The 24367-nt window shown below is 42.8% G+C and overlaps 1 protein-coding gene and 1 long non-coding RNA gene across 9 annotated transcripts; one reads left to right on the forward strand and one right to left on the reverse strand.

Annotated features, from left to right (window-relative positions):
* On the reverse strand, positions 1–20277 carry LOC106856035 (Na(+)/citrate cotransporter). Of its 8 annotated transcripts, XM_014881110.2 has the most exons (15): positions 19991–20277; positions 17878–17978; positions 16690–16797; positions 14253–14381; positions 13370–13506; positions 12741–12955; positions 11274–11445; positions 10015–10137; positions 9269–9481; positions 8368–8489; positions 7999–8114; positions 6714–6875; positions 5588–5725; positions 4650–4806; positions 1–332 (listed from the first exon to the last, which is right to left on the reverse strand). In XM_014881110.2, the coding sequence occupies exons 3-14, from the start codon at positions 16792–16794 to the stop codon at positions 4678–4680; spliced, it is 1761 nt and encodes a 586-aa protein (XP_014736596.2). In that variant the 5' UTR covers positions 16795–16797; positions 17878–17978; positions 19991–20277; the 3' UTR covers positions 1–332; positions 4650–4677. The 8 variants fall into 8 exon arrangements, with proteins under 8 accessions (XP_014736596.2, XP_088033230.1, XP_088033231.1 ...); XM_088177104.1 differs by having other exon boundaries at positions 1–4806; XM_088177105.1 differs by having other exon boundaries at positions 1–4806; positions 20094–20229.
* LOC148221466 (uncharacterized) lies at positions 16296–23921 on the forward strand. The gene is made up of 3 exons (XR_015807940.1): positions 16296–16531; positions 19301–20861; positions 22383–23921. It is a non-coding gene; the product is annotated as an uncharacterized LOC148221466 (long non-coding RNA).
* Positions 23922–24367: the final 446 nt, after the last annotated feature.

Genomic DNA, 24367 nt, shown 5'->3' on the forward strand with positions numbered 1-24367 from the left:
AAAGTCTGCAATTTTTTTACTTCAATGCTGTAATTGTAATTCAATAGAAACAAGATCATAGTTTTCAGTGACTAAAACAATTGTCAGAACATATTTAATTAAAGGCTTAACTCTTCACTAAGTTCTCTTTTTTGAGGTCAAGAAACTGGCAGGTAATGTGCATTTCAGAAGGCAGCCAATAACAGTCGTGGTGGAACCACTTTATCTGCAGATGCTGAACACCACTGAAGTAAGCTGCAAATTGGATGAAATCGTGTAAGAAGACTGGTCTACTGAAGGCACTGGCACGTGTACTTCTGTGACTGTGGTACTCCTCCAGCTTCAGACAAACACTAGAATTCAAAGATAAATTCAAGGTTAAATGTCACGTGTCAGAACGCATTTTATGTTTTTCATTAATAAGTTGGTTAAAAATATGTGAGGCTTCTATTAGGACACCTGGACAGCAGGTGAATTGAAGTCAGCCATTTGCCAGGAGCAATATACATTCCTATGTTTCTTATTTCTGACCGTACAGCCAAGGCAAAATATTGAAGTAAGATAGAAACTTCCTCCAGAATAGTCATTCCTTAATTGAAAGATTGTATTAACTTTGTTTCTGGTGGAAATTTGATCTTCAGCTGGCTTTCTAAAATATTTGCAAAGACCCAACCCAAGTTATTGTTCTCAAAGAATAGCTCACAAAGGAAACTACAATAAATTAGATTTAGAACATTCAGTTATTTCAAGAAAATGGTTTGTCTATTAAAAATATTTTATGAACATTATAATGAGGCTCACACTCTGGCCTGAAACAGCTTATGAAAACTTATTGAAGTGCTATGTGCCAAATAAGACTGGGAAATAACTTTGTGTGGGTAAGTAGAGCACTGAAGAAAACTGGGGAAGGATAACATCTTTTCTTTGACAGAAGAAACAGTCTCTTTCTTATGGCCAGAATCTACAGTAAATGTAAATCTACATTTACACCATAATGAATGGCAACTATTGACTAAGTGCTCCAGAAAAACCTAAATGGCCAAAAATAGTTTCAGTATAGTCAGCTCTATTTTTAAATAACTACCAAAGCTTGTATTAAGCAGTTCCCAATCACCACAGGGCAGCATGGCACACCTACCTTTTCTCTGTGCTCCCAATGCTAAGGGCTGTACTTCCCTCAGAATTTCTCTGCCATGCAGAGGCAGTCTGCAGGGCATGGCAAACCCTCTCTGCACCACAGACCCTTCACACAGAGGCCAGCAAAGATACACTAAGGGTATCAGAAGGTCTGATCTGACACTGAAGAGCTGCCACTGGGAGGGTTCTTCTGGGCAGAGGAGAATCAGCACTTTGCCATTAAACCATGCAGACAAATGCTGAGCCCAAGCCTCTTGCAGCAGACAGGTGGCCTTGTGGTGCAAGGTACAAAAGTGCTGAAAACCTCTCAATGGCACAAAGATTGATGAGACTTGTCAAAGTCACACATTTATTCACCCACACTGGAAAACATTGTCAAAACTCTGTCACATGATCCAAAGGCTCAAGATTCGTTACCACCCACTTCTTCACATATTTAGCACAGACACTTGGGGAAAAAAAGATGTGAAGCGTGTAAAAACGTATACAATACATCACTACTAAACAGGAAGAGGTGGTATGTTAGGGAACCACTGCTGCATTTTGGCTAGGACTGATCTATGTCTTTTTCTGGGCTGATTTTCACCAGCTGTCCAATTCCAATTTTGTCAGCAAATGTTGGGTTTGGCTACAACCAGGTTACTGCTGTTTCAAGTGGTAACACACCTGAGCTGGAAAACAAAGGCTGAGTAAACCAAAGACTGAGTTCAAGTGAGATCAAAACTCAGCTGGAATGCACTACCCACTGCTCAGAACTCAGTGGACAACACCAACAAATCCAAACCACTCTTCAGGCTGGGACTTCTTCTGATCACACAGAGAATGCTGAGAGGTTTTTCTTCTCTATTTCACAGATCTAGATGTTCAACACATGGGCAAGAAATACCTTTGTTCTCCCTTTGTATGTTTTCATGTAGTTTGGTCATTTATGAACTCATTCACAATTGTGAGACTGTTCCCAAGCACGAGTCCAGATCATAACACTGCAGGTTTGGAACACTCAGTATTTGCAGAAACAGCATTAGCAACTTGGTATTTTGGTAAATTGGTATTTTGAGTGGAGAAAGGAAAAGCTAAGGATCCATAGAGAGTGGGCAGAAAATAAGAAAGCAATAATTTAGCTCCTTAGAAGCAGCACTGCCAGCTGTGCTGCCAGCTGGCCAGCTGACAGACTCATCACTGACCACAAGGAATCACACTCTGCCCTCATATGGTAAAATGGGAACTGTTTGCTCACTCAGGGTGGCTCAATAACCCACCCTGACAAAGCCCACACTAAGGATCCTCCCATCTTTTCTGGGGGTGCTGGGGGTGCATGTTTTAAAGTGGAGGGCAAAGGGATTCTTTTAGGCCACTACCTTAGGACCATCACAACTTCTGCATCTGAAACCATAATCCTTTGATGAGGAACAAAATAGATGCCATGCCTGATAAGCTTCTATCCTGATACTTGTCCTGCAGCTGAAGGGCTGTAAACCAGATCTAGCCACAAAGCAATTGTCCTTGCATTGTCCACTGTAAGTAATGTGTATTTACTCAGGGCACTGGAACAGGACACCATGCATGCTTCATGCTGAAGAAAAGCCCATTTGTGCCTGTTATACTGGAAAGTTTGTTCAACATTAATTCTTAAAAACTGGTTGTGTTTCTTAGATTCTTATAATCCTTTACTCTGAAATTAATGGGACAGTTGGTAGGGTATGCCATCTGATTTGGTCCCACCTGAGCATCTTCAGGGATGCAAACTTGAGTTATCACTTAGCTGATGAAAGAAGAGAAACCACTGATATTCAGGTCTGAAGACACTTAAGAGTGGTGTCCAAACCTCTGCTTTGCATTATTCACTACAGTGTGTACCTTCCTGGATCTTACTGGGGCAACTGTGCTACAGTGGAACCTAATGCAGAAACAAGTGGTCCACTATGTTATACAGGAGGGGAGACAGTTCTAAAAAGTTTTTATTTGTCTAATTATGCTCTAATTATGCAACCCACCCATTTATATTGAATATGAATCAATCACAGGGTGTCATAAAAGTGTCTCAAAAAGAAACTTCTATTAACAGTACAGAGAGGTGATAGGTCCGATGCTTCAGTTGCAATAAACCCAACACTCTGTTACCCCACATGCACACTTCCCCTGGCCCAGAACTCCTGACCATGAAACACCCTGTGTGACTCGATGACAACAGCATTTGCTTCCTTCTTGTCCAGCAACAGAGTGAAGCTCTCCCCTAGCTGAGGTGAGGGCAATTTCTCCCCTTCAAGAACCTTTCAGAACATTCTTTTCTGCACACAGGACAGTGAAGTGTCTGTCCTACAGCTTTTAGCTGGAACTGGTTTTAGAAGAGTTTTGGTCTGCATGAACTGAGATAGCCAAGCTCAGTATCATCTACCCATGCAAGCTCCCTTCTATCTTACTTGTCAGACAGAGCAGAGCAAGCACCATGTATCTGGCAAAAAACACATGTTCTTACTCTATGAAGTCCATCTGAAAGCAGAGAAAGTCCCTTTCTCAAATGCATTTAGATACCTAGAGATGCAAATCAGCATTAGGTGGTGACTGTCAAAGGACATAAGGTGCTCAACTGTTCCTGGTTTCACTTTCTTCAAAAAAATACAGTGATAAGTTTCAGGTGGTGACAAATATCTGTGAGCAAGCCAATTCTTGGCACTAGAACTGGTCTCTTCCTTAGATAGACTCTGCAAGTGGAAGTGTTTATCCACATGCTCCACCATTCCCTGGAAGAAGTGTGAGGCTGCACCACGTGCAGCCAGCTGGGAAGACAGGGAGCCACTGGTGGCTCTCGGGAACACTCAGCAGACAGTTTATGGTGCTTAGCACTGTGAAAGAGCACGAAGAGAAAGGCACAGAAATCCATTATTGAAGCAGTTTTCTGCTCAATAAAGCACCTGGTAATTTTGTGGATAAATATTTCCCTCACTTCTAGATAAAAATGTATTTTTCCAGTTCCATAAAGAAAATTCACATTGATAATGTAACTACTGAATATCCTACACAACACTATGCTATATGCCAGATCTTCTATACAGAATTCTATGATTCTGTAACTTAATACCTTGCACCCATTATCATGAGTCAGGAAATCACTATGGCTGCAGGAATTTGACCCTTATGTCCTCATAATACCTCAGTAAGCTAGATAGGCTCCGTAACATTTTCTTTAGGAGGGGAAATAGGCAAAAAGAAATGAACTGACTTGCACGGGGAAACCCAGCAAGTCTGGGAGCAAATCCCAGGTCACACCCACAGATCTTTCCACTGTAAAATCCTAATTCTTGACCTTGATTGGAGGTACAGCAGATCACTTGATCATACTTACGATCCCGACACCTCAGGTTGTAGAATTGCAAACGCTTTTGGCTCCAGCACAGCTGGAGTAAGATTGGATTGGTTCAGACCTGACCTGATGTGTGACTGCTGGAAGGGAGCAAACACCCACCACTGGATCTGAAGGGGTGATGAGACTCTATGCAGGACTTTAAGCAACAGGGAGTACTAAGGGTACTTTCCTTGTTTAACACACGAATTCTTCACAGCTCACTGTTTTGTTGTGGTGTTTGCCCAGGCTGGGAATGTGTCCAGCCCAAACATAGGTCTTCCCCATGTGTTGATGGCCAGTGTGACACTGAGGACTCCAATGACGTTCATCACTATTCCAGATTTAACCTGTGAGGAAAAAACCCAAACCAACAACAATAACTAAACACCAGCACAGCAAGTTCAAACGAGCAACACCCAAACACCAGCACAGCAAACTGCAGCAAGGCCTACTTGAACACACACAAGAAAGACGGTCAAATAAATCACAGAAATTGCCATTGTATCTGCTGCCTTCTACTCTTGCTTGGGTGGAGATACCAGGGAACACACTATGCAAAGTCTTTGAGCACTTTGCTATGTATATAACCAGTCTAGGAGCTTTAAGGCATGTGTAACAAGTCATTCTTATTAGTTAGAGAACAGCTTATGCCCTCTTCAAGTACCCAGTTAGAAAACCAGTAAAGTTTGTGTGTTCCACCCAGAACCTGCCCTGTGTGGTCTGGCAGAAAATCAAAGGACCAGAGCCAAGGGCTACTGATTGCTACCTTCTGCTTTCAGCTCCAGTGGAGACAAGGCTTTAGACACTCGCCAAAGCCCCAGAACACTGCAGGGCATGACTGCATTTTAACCCTTCAGGTTTCAGGAACTTGTGACTTGTCAGTTTTTCATTTCACTTGGGCCAGTCTGTATGTCTGCCAAAGCTGTGAGAAAAGTACTGTTACTTCAGAGATGCAAATTTATATCACAATATTAACACTGCAGGAGAGAGGGGCATAGAGTGGCAGTTACAGCCCCTAAGAGCTTCCTGGTACTTTGGAAATACTCTGCTAAGAAAATTAAACTCTCACCATACTTCGGGAAGAAAGCAGTGGAGAATTTTAGATAAGAGAGAAGGCAATTATCTTACCATATCCAAAACACGGATGTGGCCATAAGAGAACACTATTGCATTTGGGGGTGTTGCAACAGGTAGCATGAAGGCAAATGAAGCACTGAGGGTAGCAGGCAGCATAACATACAAAGGGTGGATCCTGATAGATGTAGCCTGCAATGAAATGGAGAGAATATCACTCTGGGGGGTATTTGAAAAGAAAATCATAAAGGACCAATCTACCCCAGACCACTGAGATACTTAGGCTTATTTTGTTTCCTTGTATTACATCACCAGAATAATTCACAAACATTTTATTCTGAAATCCTCATGTGCTTAAAGATAACTTGCTCTTGTTTCCTGTCCCATGATACTTAAAAACAAGGCTTGTTTCTTTCATGTTGCTTGTTTTTCTCTATGGTATAATTTACATTTCTGGTCAAATATATCCAACAATCTTTTCTTTGACCTCGGACCACCCTTTTTCCAAGGAACACAGGAATGGGATTGTAATTACTAGGCACGTGGGGTGACACTCTTAGACTTTACATAAACTCTGTGGGATGCAAAACTTAAGTGCCAATTTAAGTCATTAATAGCTCAGTACCTTGACTGGGGTAATTTTTCTTCGATGAAATAGTCTAGAATAAAGTGCTTGTCCTTTCCTAATTAAAGAACAAAGTAACCTATTTTTCTCTTTATGCCACAGTTTCTATTCTGCTCAGAAAAGGCAGTAAAACTTATCAGGTTTTCCTCCCTAAGTTTTAAAATTGGGTTCCCATAAGAAATTACACATTTATAATAATCAAGCCTACCACTTTTCGTATTTCAGCACAAAACGTGAAGATGAGTAATCCAAAGGCATCATCAGGAAGTGCTGGATTTTGTTTTGGTTTGTGTTTTGTGTATGTGTGTTTTTCCAGTTCTAAGTTGATGGTTCAAAATGACCAGAAGAAACTGATGTTTGCTAATCTATACTGAAAAAAGTGACTGCCACTTCACTTTCTCCAGGGCCAAGGCACACACCTTACAGAAGGCATGATCTGGCTTCCTTTTAACTACACTGGAGCAACATCCAAGACAATAAATGTAATATTGCTTTGCCACCCAGTTTAACTCTGATCCTCCAGCTGACAAGGCAACAGGACAGAAGCAATCTTACCAGGGATGCAAAGACAGGCAGGAAGAGGGTAGCTGTGGCCACGTTACTGGTGCACTCAGTGAAGACAGCTATAATAAGGGAGATCACTGTTGCAATGGCCCATGGTGGGATAGATCCTAATGGAGTCATTTGACGACCCAGCCAAGCTGAGAGCCCAGAGTTCTGCAAGAAAAAACCGTGGGTTTCAGTGAAGTTTAGAAGCCATGTTATGGGCAACATTCCTGTCAAATAATGCTAAAGGAGTCCTGAATTATACAAACACCGTCCAGGAAAGTACAATGATCTGTCACAAAAACTAAAAGAAATTCCCTGCCTAGACATAACACTGAATCCCACTTTTCTGATTCTTCTGAAAACCAAATACTTGCTCACGCATAGGTTACAAAATTATGGCTTTCTTGCTAAACAAGAATTTTTTTCTGAGGCCATTGCAAATACTTAACGTATGGCCCAGAAGCTTCTTGGCACATTTTTCTAAGGTTTCTGAAGGTTATGATTCCGTATGAATGCTCCGTTGTCAGAAGACAGTCAGTAATTGATACAAACAGGTTACAAAATCTCTGACTTGATCGTTTTTAATGCTCTGGAGTTATAATAATTTATGTGTGATGTATGTAGATGAATGTAAGGCCCAAAGCTTTAATTTGCCCCATGGTTTAAACCTAATGAGCCACAAAACTTATACGTGACTTTCCCCAAAGTATGGTACTACTGATAGCTAACATTTGCTTTGATTTAGATGCATCTTAGCAGTGATGAAGGAAACAATACGGTTCACCCCAAGATTCCTTCCTGTTTTGGGAATTTAGCTGCCTCTTCTGTGAATTTATGAATATAGCTTCAAGCCAGGATTTTCTTTCTGACCACTTCAGCAGTGGTTTTGCTTTAAGTCTGAAGATATATCACCTTTAAACAAACCGCAAATAGTTCTGAAACTCTGACAAATGCTATCTATACTTCTACTTTTCTAGCCAGAGCCAAGATTGGGATGATTACAGAAATAAGAAAGGATGCTTTTCTGGACCGTCCAGACAGTGAAGATCCCAACCTACTCAGCAGTCTCCAAGAGGTAGGACAAATTAAAGAAACTCGGGCAGAGAACAAAAATTCCTAGAAAAACTCACAAGCATTCACCTTTCCTTGGTTTTTGCTAATTTAGATCTCTCTCCAGATCTGAACTTTGCTACTGGGTTTGGCTTTGGGTGCATGCCCAGTAATACAGGACTAGATAACAAACCAGGGAAATTCGCCTTTGAGTCAGAGAAAAACAGATTTCAGGACATACTGCGCTTGCATCAGCCAAAGCAAAACCTCCTCCCAGCAGCAGCACAATGCTCCAGGGCATCTTCCTTTGAACCGCATCCCATTCTAGCAGCGGGGCTGATAAAAATGGCTTTATATCTGAAGTGAGAAATGAAAAGTAGAACAAGTTTTAGGAGAGTGAAGACACTTTGTCTCCTGTTCTATAAGGTACCAGTACTGAGAAATCTGCACAGGGTGAGGGTAACACACACAAGGACTGTGCCCCAGCCCTGCCCAACAAAGGAGGTAGAGAGCTGCTCTAAAGAATTGGATGCAAATCCAGTGCATGTTTGTGCTTTGTTAGCTGAGTGGGTTAGCTGTTTCACAGTACTACAGTCTCTCTTTTAAATACCTTTTTCAGTCTGTTCAGGGTCGGACTTGCTTGGATTGCAGGCTGTGAATGTGGGCTTTTGAGCAGGAAGGATAAACAGTAACAGGGCAACAAACATAGCAGGAACAGAATCAGTGATGTACCTAAGGAAGAAAAGAGAATACAGGCTAGAAAATGGACACCTTTCTCCTAGAAAAGGGATGCCTTCCAGCATTCTAGTCACTGATCTTTGCCATCCCATTTGGGGCTTGAGCAAAATGGGTCATAGCTCATGTCTGAGGTCTCTCAGACCTACCATAATATAAACACAATAATAAAAGAAACAAGCTACAATACACATTAATAACCAGAGTCCTGGATGACAACTCATCCTTCCTGGAGCAGGGTTCCTTCTCTGTGCTGAAGCCAAGACCCAACAGTTGTATCTCAAAGACAGACATCTAAAGAAATGCCCTGAATAATAGTCCCAACATGGTTATTTTATGTTCCTAATATGCCATGCATGAACACTATGCAAAGAAGCCATTCAAAGCACAAAATCAATTTTCCAGTGAGTTTTAAGGTATTGGTTAATGGTGATATTACCAAATATTCAAATGTGACTGCAACTGATTTGAGCTCATACAAACAAAATACTAAGGTGTACGTCAGTGTGACTGAGACCAGCATTACAGAATTTTCTCTTCTTTTAGGAGGTTCAGCTTGCTCATGTCTCAGTCTCCAGCCTTTTCACTGCAGTACAAACTGTCAAATCATAGGTGATTGGTAATGTCATGTACAAGCCACTGGATCAAGCCTGGCAACCAGGTGAAGTCAGGTAAAATTGGAATTAATGACCCCACATTCAAAATGGAATGTATGAGCGAGGGAATCTGATTAATAACCAAGAGCGTAAAAGATGGAAAAAAACCCTCAAACTTACTTTTCTCCTCCTTTGAAGAGCCAGGAAGCCCAGCCTTTTACAAAGCCTGGGTTTCTGGTAAACCACAAGAGCACCAGCAATGCAAACAAGAGGAGGACATTTAATTCAGCATAAGAGACAGAGCCTAACTTCTTAATTTCTTCCTTCAGCACATTGTATGCAGCTTTTTCTCTGGAAGTTCTCTCTTTCCCGCAGCCCCAGCTTTTTTTTAAGCTTTGAGAAAAATTGAGAAAAAAAATACTGTAAGTATGAATATAGTAGAAGGATTTAACATCCTTACCACTCTGAAGCTGTCTTGGGGACAGACACACACCACAGCAGAGTCCACAGATAAAGAAATTACAACAGTGTCAAAGTATTTTGTGGGGATATGCCAGCTCTCACAGAAGAATGGGGTCTATCAAAGGATGGCAATTTGGAGCAACCTGGGACGGAAAAGTCTAGTTTGAATCAATGGCTACAAACCAGCTATGCCAGCTCTCCTAAGGCTGAAATTCACAGGTGAGAGACTGAAAAACAAAAAGGCAATTCTGTCTGAAGATTAAGAATGTATAACGCTTTTGTCTTAATGTATCTCCCATGAGCACAAAAGGTTTCCAGACCTCAACATTTCTGTGAAATGGACCTGCTCTCTGCTACAAAATTAATAACTTGTCATTGCATATCTTTTAGCCAGATGTCTCAGTAAGCTGATCTGCACTAACTTACTTAGGGGTTTACATAACATTGTGTAGATAAATACTCACTTGAATCCCATGAAGGAGCACTGTAACCAAAGCCAAGCTAGCACCAACATCAGGACCATGTTTGGGAATGCAAATCCAAACCAGGAAGCAAAATTCACAATGTCATTATTGTTGGGGTACAACCTGCAAATAAATTACTTTCTATATGAATGTCAAAACATTTATTAATCTACTCTCCCTTTAGTATGTGCTGGTGACAACTATGCATGTAAATCTAGGACAACATTACAAGTAAGCATAGGTAACATTCACAGCCTAACTTAAGTCATGGGGGAAGGCAGCCCTGATTTCAGAGCAGAACTTAAATGATTATCAGTTTTCCCTATGTTTTACTTTGATGCATATAGAAGCTTATGTTGATACTTTAGGTCTCAGTCAGACAAGTGTGGCTGAAAGTTCTCCCATACATTCTAGATACCTTTCACTTCCAACACGTCTGTTCATTTATCTCAAGACAGGATATGTTTTCTTCCTCCCAATTCATTCTAATAAGAGAGCAAGAAATGTCTTCCCTGAAATTAATACCTGTACTTCTGCTGCCTTCAACAGATGAAAAAGTTGCTAGTTGGCTTGAAAGAATGAAGACAGTGTTTTAAGAAAGGCAATTTTTGTTCTTCTCTGTGTTTGCCAATAATGATCGGAGGAAAAATATCAATAGCAAACTTCCAGCTGGGTGTTAAAACCAACAGATAATGTAGCAGCTGAGGCTGAAGTACTCGCAACACAAGGAAGCAATGTTGGAGAAATTCCACTGCAGATTGGGTTCCATGTAGATCAGTTCCCAAACTCAGTTTAGCAATGAGAGAAAAACACAACTCCTCAGTTTCCACAGCCACACATGGAGGAACAGTGTTACAGGAGGGGCCAAGCTCCTTCTAGCTCTCTTCAGTGTGCTTATGGGTAGAGTTAATCTACATTCTTCTGGTGCTCTTTACTGCAGTTCCTCTTCTGATGTGCTGTATTTCAGTTGAAAAAGAGGACACAGAAGAACCAATATCTCATAATCAACCACTTGCATGTCGATTGCCAGCAAGTATTTCCAATTTTCTCAGAAGACCTTAATTCCATCACATAGCTGCCTTTTAAAAGATGCTGAAGCAAAAAAAAAATGAGGCCCAACACTTCATACACATTTTCTCAGTCTCAGTTCCTCAACTTATTGCTTGAAGTTCACAACTGAAATTGTCATCTAAGACCAGTCAATTGGTCACACAAACAGCATGACAGTGTAACTAAAAGAAGCAGCAAAAATTACTTACTGATTCATCTGGCCTTTCAGTACCACATTTGGTCCTGTTCCAGTAAGTGTTGCAGTTCCTCCAATGCTGGCAGCATAGCATATACAAAGTGTCATTCCCTTGCGTATATGCTTCCTCTTTTTCTTTTCCTCAGAAGATCTGGGGTCATCAGGGACTTGTTCATTGCTTACAACTACACAGAAAGAAAATTATTTGCCTCAGGTAAAGTTGGAATGGCAAAGAGTTCAGGATAGGGTCTGTAGGCTTAGCGCTTCCAGTTTGTATGTGCCATTTATTTAAATTTTAAAACCCACAGATATCTCCCTAAACACTTCAGACTAATGTTAATGAGGAACTGAAGACAGAGGCTGACAGTCTGGGTTTACATGATCCAAGGATGCTGTTGCCCACATCAGTGCCACAGCTCCTCACCAGTCATGTCTTGTTTCACAGAGAGGCTTACCACCAGCCAAATATTGTAGTCACTGGAACCATTCCAATTCCACAGTGAGAACCCAACCAGCTTTAACAGATGTGAATATAGGAAGAAAAAAACAACCCACTGAAACCCAAATACTTGCTTGGCATTTTGTCAGTTTACAATAACCATGGAACTTTACTGCTGTGTCCTTTGTTTTCTGAGGTTAACACTCTAATCTTGAAGTCTGACTGGACTAATGGAGCAGGAGAAAGAATTTATGACAATTACAACCAACTCAACAATATCAAAGGGTATTTTTTGCACACTCTTACTATCTTCACTACACTTGGAATCTGATCTTTAATCATATTTAATAATATAGCTCTCTGTAACACCACAGCAGAGCAGTGAAACTAGAGGGTCTGAGTTTGTGCACATATTTCAAATGAGGTGAAACCTACTGTAGAACCACAGCACTGCAGAGGACTTTGAGGAATCAAGCATCTGGGTAAGATGTCATACAAGAACAGTTTGTCTACTGTGACTCAAATTACGCCAGATCCTCTTTTCCATGTGGCTTTTAAAGTAGTCCTCTTTCTTCTCCCCACCTCCACATACAATCTGGTCAATAAAGAAGTATTTATTACCCTAGAACCAAAATAGATTGTGTTTACACAATTTTTTCAAATAGTCCTACATGGCCTAGAAGCTGAATCCCCACTGATAATCACAAGATTAGAAAGTGGGATGCTGGGGGTTTGGATGGTTATTTCCCACAGGATATGCCCTTCACTTCCCTAAACAGGCAGTTAAGTCTAGGGAAACTGTGGGAGGATGACTCCAGCTCGAAGGAATGAACATAACCTGTCTGTGATCTAGCACTAGCATACAAAATGGCAAGCTATGAAAACGGAAAGTTATTTTGTAAAATCTAGAAGTCATGTATTTAAGGGATTTCAGTCAGGTTACCCTCCTCTTTCCTTGGAAAGGGTACACAGCACTCCTAGGCTGGGGAGCTGAGTGCAGCAAGTTCAGTAGCATCAGTTTATTGGTAAGTAGGCCCTTACCATTCTCTGCAGTGGACACTGATGTGCTCTTTTCCTCCAGCTCAATCACTGTATTTGTTTGCCCAGCTGCTTGTTCCATCACAGCCACATCATGCTCCGTGCTGTCCAACTGATCCAGGACAGCCTGGATAATGGGAACCATCATGGCAGTGGTGGCTGTGTTGCTTATCCACATGGACAGGAAGGCAGTGACTAACATAAATCCCAGCATGAGGCTGAAAAGAGAAAAAGATGCAGAAGAGAGGGGAAGAAAGTGAACAGATGCTGCTAGCCACTGTAATTTGGAGAGCAAAGCCCAAGCAGGGATGTATGCAGCATCCACTAGTACAGAGCAGGGCCAAACTACTTTCTAGGACAGCTCTGCCACCTTCACTGAAGGAATCCCAGAGCATGATTAAGCCTGTCATAATTTTGTCCCCAATGGCAAACCTCTAAAATTTAGTCAGATGCTAGTTTTGGATAAAGGACAAATAAACTGTTCCCGTTTCTAGACTTCATTTCTGGAAACTCTGTGCAAATACAGCTAAATTGGCTCTTGAAGGATCCTTTCTCTGCCGACTGCTAAATATCATCCCTGGGGCTCTGCTAAACTGACAAGAGGTAGGAAAAAAACAATGTAATACTCTTACAGTGCAGGTTGCACCCCAAGAAACAGAAGGACCTTCAGTGCAATCCTTTTGTGAAGTTTCCAATGCTCAACAGAAATTGCAACAATCAGCCCTCCAAAGAAGAGCATGTTTGTGTTATTTAGGTACTGCAAGCACACCTGAAAGACAGAGAAGGTAAGTCAGGCCAAAATACTTGCTTCACTAACACAATTTGTCTACCACCCTCTCAAATCCATGGATTGCACCACGCCCCAGCCAACACCAGAACGAGAGGCTCCCTGCAGTTTCCTGAACCCTTGAAATCCTGTGTAACTGCCTTGCCTGTGCAGGAGCTCTTTGTGCATCATTGTGTAAAATGATACCGGTTTCCTAAAACACAGCTGGGGGCTCAAAGTATGGAAGGTGCTGGAAATACTGAGCTCCAAAAGGGCTTTCTCAGCACCTTCAGCAACCACAGCAGGCTTTACTGGCTTGCTGGGCAGTAGTGAAGCTGGGCTACAGAACCGGAATACAGCCTGTGCCTTGTGCCTCCAGCACAAACAGCCCAGGATGAGATCTGGGGAGGACACAGCATACCTGCCAGCACCCTGCTGGCTTATCCTTTCAGCAGTTTGTCCCATGCATTTTGAGAGTTCCCAGAAGACTGTCAGCACTGCTTTCTCATACATTGGGAACACACAAACTGCTGGCACTACAGGGATGCTCTCCAGCAGGATCCATGCCCAAAACAGACCCTCCCCTCTACCACCTCAGGCCCCCCACTCTTAATAGTTTGGACAAATGGAGTTCAGCATCTTCCCATATAAGAGCCCTGAACACTAATGAAGACTTGTTGGCTAAATATTGATGAGGGATCGAGCACTGGATTTCTCTGTATCAGACCTGGATTGCACGAGTTCCTTACTGATTTAGCGCTCCGAACTCCAAGCAGAGGGAGAAATACCACTGGCATGAGGGAGGTGACAGCCAGGGGAATCACTTCAGTGCACCAGTACACAGCCATGACGATGATGACATAGCCACATTTGGCCTCCTGCAACATTATAGAAGACACATTCAAGCATTAGAAACTGTTTTTAAAGATAAGAAACACATTGGTAGTGCTTACAAGGGGCTCACAAACACTCCGTGTCTGTACCTTAACAAGTTTTGCTGAATGAGGACTTAAACTTGTGCTTTTAAATCATGTTCTGAAGTCGCTTGTATAAAAAAAATCTTTTTGACCAAGAAGACCATAGTGCTTGCTTTAATACATCTGCACAAAATAAATACTACTGTGTGCAAGTACCTATTGGTGGTTGAGGTCAGCAGATTTTACATCTAGGAGCCAATAACAGCAATAGAGCTAATTCTTTTTAATGGATGGCCAAATTTCCCAGTGTGGATGATTAGCCTGCTTGAAATTCACAAGTCTTTGATGTATGTCCAGTAACACAGTTGAGCTCAGAAACTATTTCACTAAATAATTTTAAAGTTCTTTGCTTTTTAAAGTAAAGTAAAACTAAGTAAAACTCTTTTATATTTTTTCTTTTTTATTATTTTTATTCTTTTTGTGACTAAGCACATTACAGGTATTAAACTACTTTCCCAATTCATACTGTCTCTATTTCCTAAGAGGATTCCCTAGTTTAGAATTGTTGCAACCTGTCTTTTTGGGCTGTTGATCAGGCATTTCTGTATCCCAGCCTTCCGTGGTTTGTACTCTAAAAATTTTAAGGAGAAGCAAGCATTCATTAGCTAACAGTGAACTGTTTGAAAGCTGAAGTCAGTGTTCTGTAGTTCAGTATTTGCTCCTATTTAGGGCATGTGTTTATAGGAATTTACTGTAATACAACAAATGTGACTTTATTGCTAAAATAAATGGTGTGACAGTGACACTTAAAAACTGACATCAGGTGATATTAGTAAGTATGGATGTGTATGCCTTAATTTTGTTGAGAAGTTTAGGAATCAGAAAACACCTTTTGTAAGCAATTTGCATTTTTTTCCCTAAAGTTTCCAGATTAATTACAGCACAAGTTTTGAAGAGAAAAATTCTTCGGAGACTAGAAGACACCAGGTGGATCCTGTTAAAGTCTCTTCCCTTTATACATGTAAGGTCAGCTCATGATACAATTCATGCTGGACTGCAGCAATGCAGGGCTAGAACTGACTGTGGTTAATCTGTTGCTAGTATGAAATACAAATAAACAACTTGAAGTGAATAAAATTCAAAACAGTGGTTTTATAAAGTACAGAGTAAATAATTTATATGAAGTTCAAAATACAACCATGCTTATAAATTAACTCCAACAACCATGGCCAATTCAAACAACCAAAGATTTGGTATTAAGTATATATTTGTACTTCTACCTATACCTATCTGACATTCATGGGAACAGTCACAGAATGTCTCTGGTGTTTCTGTACAGTTGACATAAAACACAGTGACCTGCCTCCCAGCTGAGGGATAAAGAAGCAGTCACTGACAGAAATACTACCTTCCAATTGTGAAATATTGTAATTTCTTAGGTTAGACTAATGACACAACATGCCTACAAATAATGGCAAACTGAAGACATAGTTAATTCTTTTGGAAGTTATCTTTCCTAGTTTTGACAAAGTACAGCTTAACTGGTCAGGAATTCCTCATTTATATAAAGCACCACCATTCAACTGAAAGGCCAGGCTGGTAAAACTTACACAGGTAAACCAGAAGGGCTGGCAATTTGATTTATAAACACAGATAAAATTTTCCTGTACTTTAAAACAGACTGAGCAATACAAGTTGCTCAGAAGAAAGGCTGTTTTTAGCATTAGAATAGCCTCCAAAGCTCTAGCAGGCTAAAATTCTGTGAACTGAGCTTTTACACTTAGTCAAGAAGGCTACAAGGCATTAAAGCCCAAACTTCCTTGGGTTATTCCAATTTTATGCTGGTGTAACTCCACTGAACGCAAACGAGTTGTGCCATCGCCATCCCTGGAATTAAGACGGATGAATTGGAGGGCATGGCATTTGAAATCCCGACCAATTCATACAGCACAAGGCTGACTGCACCAGGATGGAGAATGTCACCAAGCAACACGCTGGGAGTTCCAGAGCCTCAGCAGAGAGCTGGGGGACGCACTCCTGCCCTTCAGCCCACTGCAATGGCTACGACATCGTGCAGGACAGCTCCAAACGCGCCGGCCAGCTACACACGGGTTTGTCTTGGCCCAGAATGAATTGCATCTAGCTGGCACGATGGGTTGGGTGTTGGGAGCCACCGGGAGCAGGGCAGAGTGGGGATGGCCGGGGGACAGCGGGGACGGAGTGGGGATGGCCGGGGGACAGCGGGGCCGGAGCCAGATTCTGCACTTACCCGCGTGGGCACAGCGAGCGGCAGCGGCAGCAGCAGCAGCGGCGTGAGGAAGAGGATGGCGGAGGAGCGGTACCTCAGCAGGGGCCGCACGCACGCCGGGGCCATGCTCTGTGGGGTGACACGGTCAGGGTGCCAGCGGGACCAGCGCTCGCCGCCGCCGCTTTAAGTACGGGGCGGGAGGGACGGGAGGGACCCGGCCGGGGGCGACACGTCCCGCCCGCCCCGCCGGGTCCGCCCCGGGACCGCGAGCGAACGGGGCGCTCCGAGCCGCGCTCCCTGCCGGGGACACGGCACCCCCTCCCAGGGCCACCCCCGAGCGGGGCTGCTGCAGCCCCTCCGTGCCCAGGAAAGCGGCTCAAGGGCCGTGTATCAGCTCCCACAGCAGCCGGGACAGCGCTCCAAGAACCGTCTCCCTGCTCAGAGCCCTCACTAAGGTGCCAGCCAGCACAGCTCGCACCGCACGGACCCTTTCGGGAGCTGCGCTTTCGGCAGGGGACGATCGTCCCTCGCTCATTCACACAGTGCTGGGGAAGGACTGAGCTCCTCCAGGGAAATGGAGAGTTAAAACTACAGTGCGGGTCTCCCCAAAACAAAGGTCTGTGCAGGCATGCATGGCTGTGTTTTGCTATTATTTTGAGAGGCATTGTGCCTCTGGATCTGGGTTAAAAATAACCCGGGAAGGTTAACTTGAAAGGTTATTTTAATGTTGTTGAATTCAATGACTTCGTCTACTCCGCAGCCTTGGAATCCAAAGGGGCTGGTACTGATGGTGGCCAGCACGACTGAGAGGGCAGAAAGGGACAACTACACAGAGGACAAACAAATTGTTGATATTTTAGGTCTTGCTGCTGAGATGGCAACAGCCACCTGAAATTGGAGTCAGCCTAAATCTCATCTCAGCAATTTGATCCTGCAGTCTCTTAATACAGTCTTACCAAGCAGTTACCCACAGAAATAAAGAATTTCAGATTCCACAGCAAGTAATGAGGGAACTCTGACTACAGCTTGCACTCTTTGTCCTCTGCTGACCAGAGGAACTTGAGTGACAGAAGTTCAAAACAAGACACTCCAATGTTACTTTTCATTTATAAAAGCAGTGAATGCCCACTAAGAAAAGCAGTAGCCAACCGGATCTGGAAAGATTCCAAATCTTCAAACCTTTCGGAGCAGTCCCTCTGGGTAACTTACCAACACAGAGGAAACTTCACACCAGTGCAAAGTCTAGCAGAAAGTGGGGAATCGGCCAAAACTTGAATTCCTGTAGCCTGTCTCCAATGAAAAAATGGTTCCTAGTCAAAAAAGAAAAAGGACTAGAAGCACTTAAATAAGAAAATGCAAATAGTTAACTCTAAATGAGTTGCTTTAAGGTTAATTCTGACAGACCAGTGCACATACGATTTGTTGTCTTCTTGTTTCAATAAGATGCAGTGAAAAAAAACCAAAATAAAAAGAAAGACAAAAAATGTATTGATACCTTTAGATGGACTAATCTTGTGAAAGGAGACTTGCTTGCTGTACCTGGGGATGAGACATGGGACTCCACGGGCAATTAAATTAGCTAATCCACACCTCAGTCTTTTATTTGTCAATAAGGAAAGGGAATCAATATTCCCTTATTGTGCTGAATTATTGCAAACTTGCCTCCGTATCATTTGATGATGAGCTTCCTTTTCACTGTGCCAAGGAGAAGACAAACAAAGTGTTGGCTGCTTGCTTTACAGAACTGGTCTGACAGCTGGGTAGAAGGGAGCTGCAGAGAGCCTAAGCACTTGCAAAACATGCAGGAGGAGTTTTAGGTGGTCCAAAGAGCATTCAAACAAAAACCTCCCACAGCCTGAAATTCAGCTCATGCTAATTGAGCACTAATTGCTCACCTCCAAGGAAAAGGAATCCTTTCCTCTAGTCAGTATGGCTCTGAACATAGTAGAGAGCAATGGCTTTACATACGGCTTTAGAAGCAGTGGGTAAAATCAGCTTTTGGTTGCAGACATCATTTAGAAGCAGAAGACTGTAGCATCCTATGGGCCAAATTTTGATATCCTAGTGTTGAATAATGTGCTTTTCTTGTTCTTGGTAGTAAGTTTCAAATCAGTTTTCAAAGGAACTCAAATTTTTGTGTTACAAAAAGGCATAGCCATAGGTGGTGACATGAACCAGGAGCTGAATCAGGTCTCTTGTACTTGAAATCCCTTTTCCTGGCTGCAAGATACCACTCCTCCCATTTCCTGTCCTGCTGCCCTAATAAACACAGGTATTTTGAAGCATGTCAAGAATCAAGGGTTTGAGTGACAGACCCAAGCTTATCTTGTGGCTCACTGCTGCCAACCTTCCCTGGCCTTTGCGAAATTTCTCAGCTGGTGGCTCTGGGGTTCATTTGATTTAACTTGACAAAGAAAGCACAACATTTTTCTGCTGTTAGTGAGCTGAATGTGTTCAATGAAGTGTTTAGTGAGTGCTAGAGCCAGCTCAAGAGACTGGGCTAGTTATGGCTGGGCAAGGAACAGCTGTGGCAGGAACAGCTGCACCTTTGGAGACAGCAGATGCAGAGATGACCTTGACAGCATTGTCAAACCACATGCAGAGTCTTGCAATCTTCTCTTTTATACTGCAGATACCAGAGTCAATGATGTGAACCATGGCCAAGAGTTGCAGTCAGAAGTGGGACACTGCTGAAGACTAGTAAAGAAAGGCTGACCTGTATTATTTGGTAGAGAAAAGGACTGAAAATCAATCCCACTTAGAAAGTAGGAATTCCAGGGTCAGTCCAGGTGGAAAAATAGTAAAATAAAGATTTTCTTATAGATATGCTGCTTTTCTGCAACTCTATATTCTTTTCTTCTCTCTATATTGCACTCTCTAAAAGCAATCATCCCAGTTACTCCAGTTATTGCAGGATAGGAATGGTCTGTAAAAAGGTGGCTTTACAGGCAACAGCTGGTTCATTTAATTACAGATAGACATATTTTCTGCCTCTAATTCACATGCTGCCCAAGCACACAAGTACAGTTTGCTTCTTCTAAAGCAGTCCATTTGACCTAGATAACTGCTACCCTCTCTCGAGACAAAACCTCCTCACATTCTTTTTAAAGTTTCATGTTGCAGGCTCCATGCAACAGCCAGAGGTATAAAAGTTTTAACAAAATAAAATTAAACAAGGACTGTAAGTCATATCATATTTGACACTGAGAGACAAAAATTAAAACAACTGACCCTGAGATATTCTAGGACTTAGCAGAAAAAGAATGTTTTCTATTTGGGCTTTTGAAAATCACATTTAAAAAATAACCAGCTCAGAACTTACCTCTATGTGATTCTTGCTTTCAAAAGATGCCTAGAAGACCTCTTGTATGGTAATGTTATGCACTGGAAGGTTTACACAGAATTTAAATAGAAAGAGTTATTACCAGCATGCAGAGAAAACCACTCCTTCATTGTTCTCCATTTTCCCTCCAATCGATCCATCCCAGTTACTGCCAGTCCACTGTCCTGCTTCAGGAGCAGCTTTCAACTAAGTTCCCAGAGGAGCATCTGATGTTTTTCCAAGAAAAGCTCTCAAGACTCTGAATGAACAGTCCTTTCGGCACAATCCCCGTGCCCAACAACTTTCTACATAAAAGCCCTCATTATGAATTTTGAGTCAGTGGGGTTTTCTCAGTCAGTGTATGTTGCTGATCAGTCTTTCTTGACCTAGAATTGGTGTTTCCCATATAGTCTGTGCCCTAAAGTCCATTCAAATATTGTGCAGGCTAACGACTGCAAAAGAAAAAAGATCCAAAAGAAAATCATGTTTAAAATTTGATTCAGAATTGGCAGCTCTGTCACCTCTCCCTTAGCTGCCATCTCATTAACATATTTGTTCAAAAGCCTTTTCTCTGCTTCATTACATAATTTGTGTTACAAAATCCAGATAAACATTCATTATTCCCAGATCTAAATAATGGCTTACTGCGCTTCCTTTTTCTTCTTCTTTCATTTTTCCCAGAGAAAAATGGGGAGACAGAAGGAGCTTGTTTAGATGGGAAATGAACCACACCAATTTCGGAGAAATATCTGTGGCAGCTGTTGTCTATGGCATTATGATACATTGTGCAATGACTATTGAATGATTCTTTCTGAAACTCCTGCAAAGTGAAAGAATTAATATTAGTGCTCCTACTTGACAGACTAAGAAGGTCAGTTAATATTTTTTCTGCCTCTCCTGTATCCCAGAGTTCCACACTGGGTAGGTTCTGTCACATCAGAGACACCACTTGCATCATACAGCTAGAAGGGATCCGTTGTAGCAGCAGGTACACAAATGCTCGACCTTCCTTCACAAAGTCCTGAAACTTCTTGGCATTGAAAACACAAAGTTCTGTTCCTCTTTCTCTCTATATATCTTCTGAAGTTTCCTATTTAAAATGTATTGCTGAGTCCAGGAGGAGACAGGACGTGCTGTTCCTGGGGCCTGTGTGCTGTCAGTCCATCCCAATCACAGCAGAGGATCCCCAGGGAGGAAAGGCAACGCTTGCTAATGCAGGTTGGAGATTTCACCGGGCACGTACTTGGATACCCCGAAGTGCTCAAGGGTCACTGGGGAACCAGTGAGGCCTGGGCATGTGCTGGGCACGGCTGAGCAGCCCCTGTGCACCTGGGGACCACAGGCTGGGGACTGATGCTGAGCTTCTCTCGGGTGGAGATGGAGGGAAAACACCTCCCACGAGCTGGCAGCTTTTGTCCAAGGGAAGCAGCATTGCCCCAGGGAGGCCAAGGTGGGTTTGTGGGGCTGAATACTAGCACGACCATCCCTCAAGAGACAAAGGGGATGGCAGCATGCCCCTGCCCTCCTGCTCACCACAAGCCAGCCCTAAGGCTCTGCAGCCTGGAGGGACCTCCCATGCCATGCCTTCCTCCTCAGGGCACCACAGGCTCCCTGTGCTCCTGGGCTGGAGCATGCCTGGGTGCTGGAGGCAAAGGCCAGCCAGGCGTGGGGTGGAGGAACCCTACCACCTGCTGAACCACCTAATGTAAATCAAACTTACATGGGAAACAAGGAACCTGAGACCCCAGAGTTTCTCTAAGGATTTGCAAATTAATCCATGTGTGGAACTCCCACTGAAAATCAAACCCCAATACTTGTGTGACTGCCGTTTCTCCTCTAAAGAAGTTTTTGGTGCAACAGCTGTTTGGGTTGGAGTTACTGCAACACAGCCTTTCAGTTTCAGGGTGCTTTTCCTCCCTGCTCTTAGAAGAAAGAATATCCAGCAGAATAAAAAGAAAAATGTCAGGAGAGAGCAAGTTCTGCAAAAATTGGTAAGAGATCTTCACTCCTACAAAGGGAGGCTTTCAAGAGTTTCTAGGATTTTCCTTAATGTTATCTGGGTCTCCTGTAAGAGAGGCAGCAGAGGAAGAACCACACGGCAGGAGTATGCTAGCCATTGAGTAGGAAACAAAAATATTTTGTATGCATTTCACATTTCCAAGTTCGTGCTCTCTTGCTACTTGGCTGTGCAGAGGTTTCTTTCACAGCCTTCTCTCCTGCTGCATGTTCTCTCTTTTCAGAATACCACAGGGAGCTTTTGCAGTATCTAGCAGAGAGAGGACTCAGTGCATGGACCATGCCAAACCCAGCAGCTGCCTCAACTTCCCCCATTACTGATGATTCTGTTGATACGTTTGCAATTAGGTGATAAAACATTCGTTTCTTTGTTCAGGGTAATTGGCCGTCTCTCATGGAATAGAGGACTGAAAGGGGCAGAGAGGATCACAGAACCCGTGTGTCTTGAATAGCAGCAAGGCCATTGGACAAACTCTACAAAAGAAAGATGATTAACTTTCCCTCTCCCAGAAGAGACTACAGTTCCACACCACCTCAGGCTCTTAAACACACTCAGTCTTTTGACATACTGGTAACCTGTGACTATTGCAACATTCTGCTGCCACTTCCAGCCCTTCAGAAACGGTGACAAGTGACACGCTGCACTTGGCTTCCTACCTGCAAAGGGCCATACTTACACAATCACAACTTATGTCCCCAGTGCCCAGGACACTGTAGCAATGGGGAACAACGCGACACGGAGCTCCCAATGCATCCGCAGAGCCCTTTATTGGAGAAATCGCCACCTTTAGTCGCCACCAGACATAACTGAAGCCAAACCGAGGCCTGGCAGAATTTAACAGAAGCAAGGCGCCCATTGGCTGGCCCAGCCGCAGCGCGGCTGCACCGCGTCCTTCCAGCCAATCAGCTTCCCCCTCTTACGCTGCCCACGAGTGCCTCCAGCCAATCACGATCTCAGTGCCAACCGTCACTCAACTGACCCTGCCCTCCCTCACAACCGCCGCTCAACCGCCGCAACGGCCGGCGGGGCCTGCTGCTGAGCGCCGGCCGAAATTAACATTTATAACATTTATAACAAACATTTATAACATTTATAACATTTATAACCCCGCGCCCCATCGGACCCCAGTGCCCATCTCTGTGCTCCAAAGCTCCTTGAACTGTTGGCCACAGGGACACGCCGACTGTAAAGTGTGGAATTTGGTCATTCCATAGACTATTTATGCTCACATGTACACAAACAAGATCCACTGCCTATAGTCTGCTTCAGTTTTAGGAAAGTAATAATCATGACTGAAGTAATTAATTTTAAGCTGAAATCCTGGAAGGTCTTCAGCAACTGTTCTTACTTGCTGAAGGCTCATGTTGTTCCTGCTAAGCAAATAGTAGGATTATACCGAGTTGCCTCCCTACTGAATACGATGACTTGTTGCATATAATGTTAAATTCTCCTCTGATATGAGTGTTGCTTATTTTTCTAGATCAAGTGTCTGCATCCAGTTTAATTAAGGGAAACTGAAAGCCATTATTCTCGATCTGTCCTTTTTTTACTTTGTTCAGTAAATGATGTATTACTTTTCCCTGTAAAACTTTCCTTTCCTGGTGAATTAAAGAGAAAAAGCAACAAAGTGAGAAGTAGGAGGTATGCTTAGTTTTGAATTACAGGACTCTGGTCTTCAATTAAATGAGTACATGGTAATAACATGGATTATTTGAACTGCATAGCGACTTTTTTTATAATGTTCAACCGAGTGATGACTAGGAAGGCTGTAAACCTGAAATTTTAAAACCACTCATTTTCTAGTGACTGTTTTTTGTTGGTTTTTTTTCAGAAGACTCTTTCTACAGCATTTATGATTAAATCTGGAAGTAGAGGCACGTCTTCAGATTGAAGCTTCAGCTCAACTTTAGCAAAAGGCACTGAAAGTTTGCTTTATCAGCAAATAAAAGTGTAAACTTCCTACTCTGGATTAAGAACAAAGTGACTCCGATTTTTTTATTCCTTATCAAGAGAAGCATTTAAAGGTTTTGCCAGAAAACTGTAAAATTGATGGGGGCTCAACAGCTGTTGTAATTTCAAATATTTCTGTCTAAGCTTGCTTTAGGAATGTACTTTCCCCACCTGCTTCAGCAGGGAGAGCAGCTTATTTTAAAATGCTTGTTTTGGGGAAGAGAAGGAAATAAGGAATTCAGAATACCTTTACCATGCTGAGTGCTACCAATTCCTCTTGTGCTCACTGACAGCTGACAACTTGGTGTTTGTCAGGTCATGGCCCAGTGAAATTAGAAAACATTAAACGCTGCTTTCCATGACTTCAGTGAACCGCGGAACCCAGGACCAGCACAAACACCTTCATCTCA

Source organism: Sturnus vulgaris, chromosome 21 (assembly GCF_052056855.1).
Source record: "Sturnus vulgaris isolate bStuVul1 chromosome 21, bStuVul1.hap1, whole genome shotgun sequence".
Classification (NCBI taxonomy): domain Eukaryota; kingdom Metazoa; phylum Chordata; class Aves; order Passeriformes; family Sturnidae; genus Sturnus; species Sturnus vulgaris.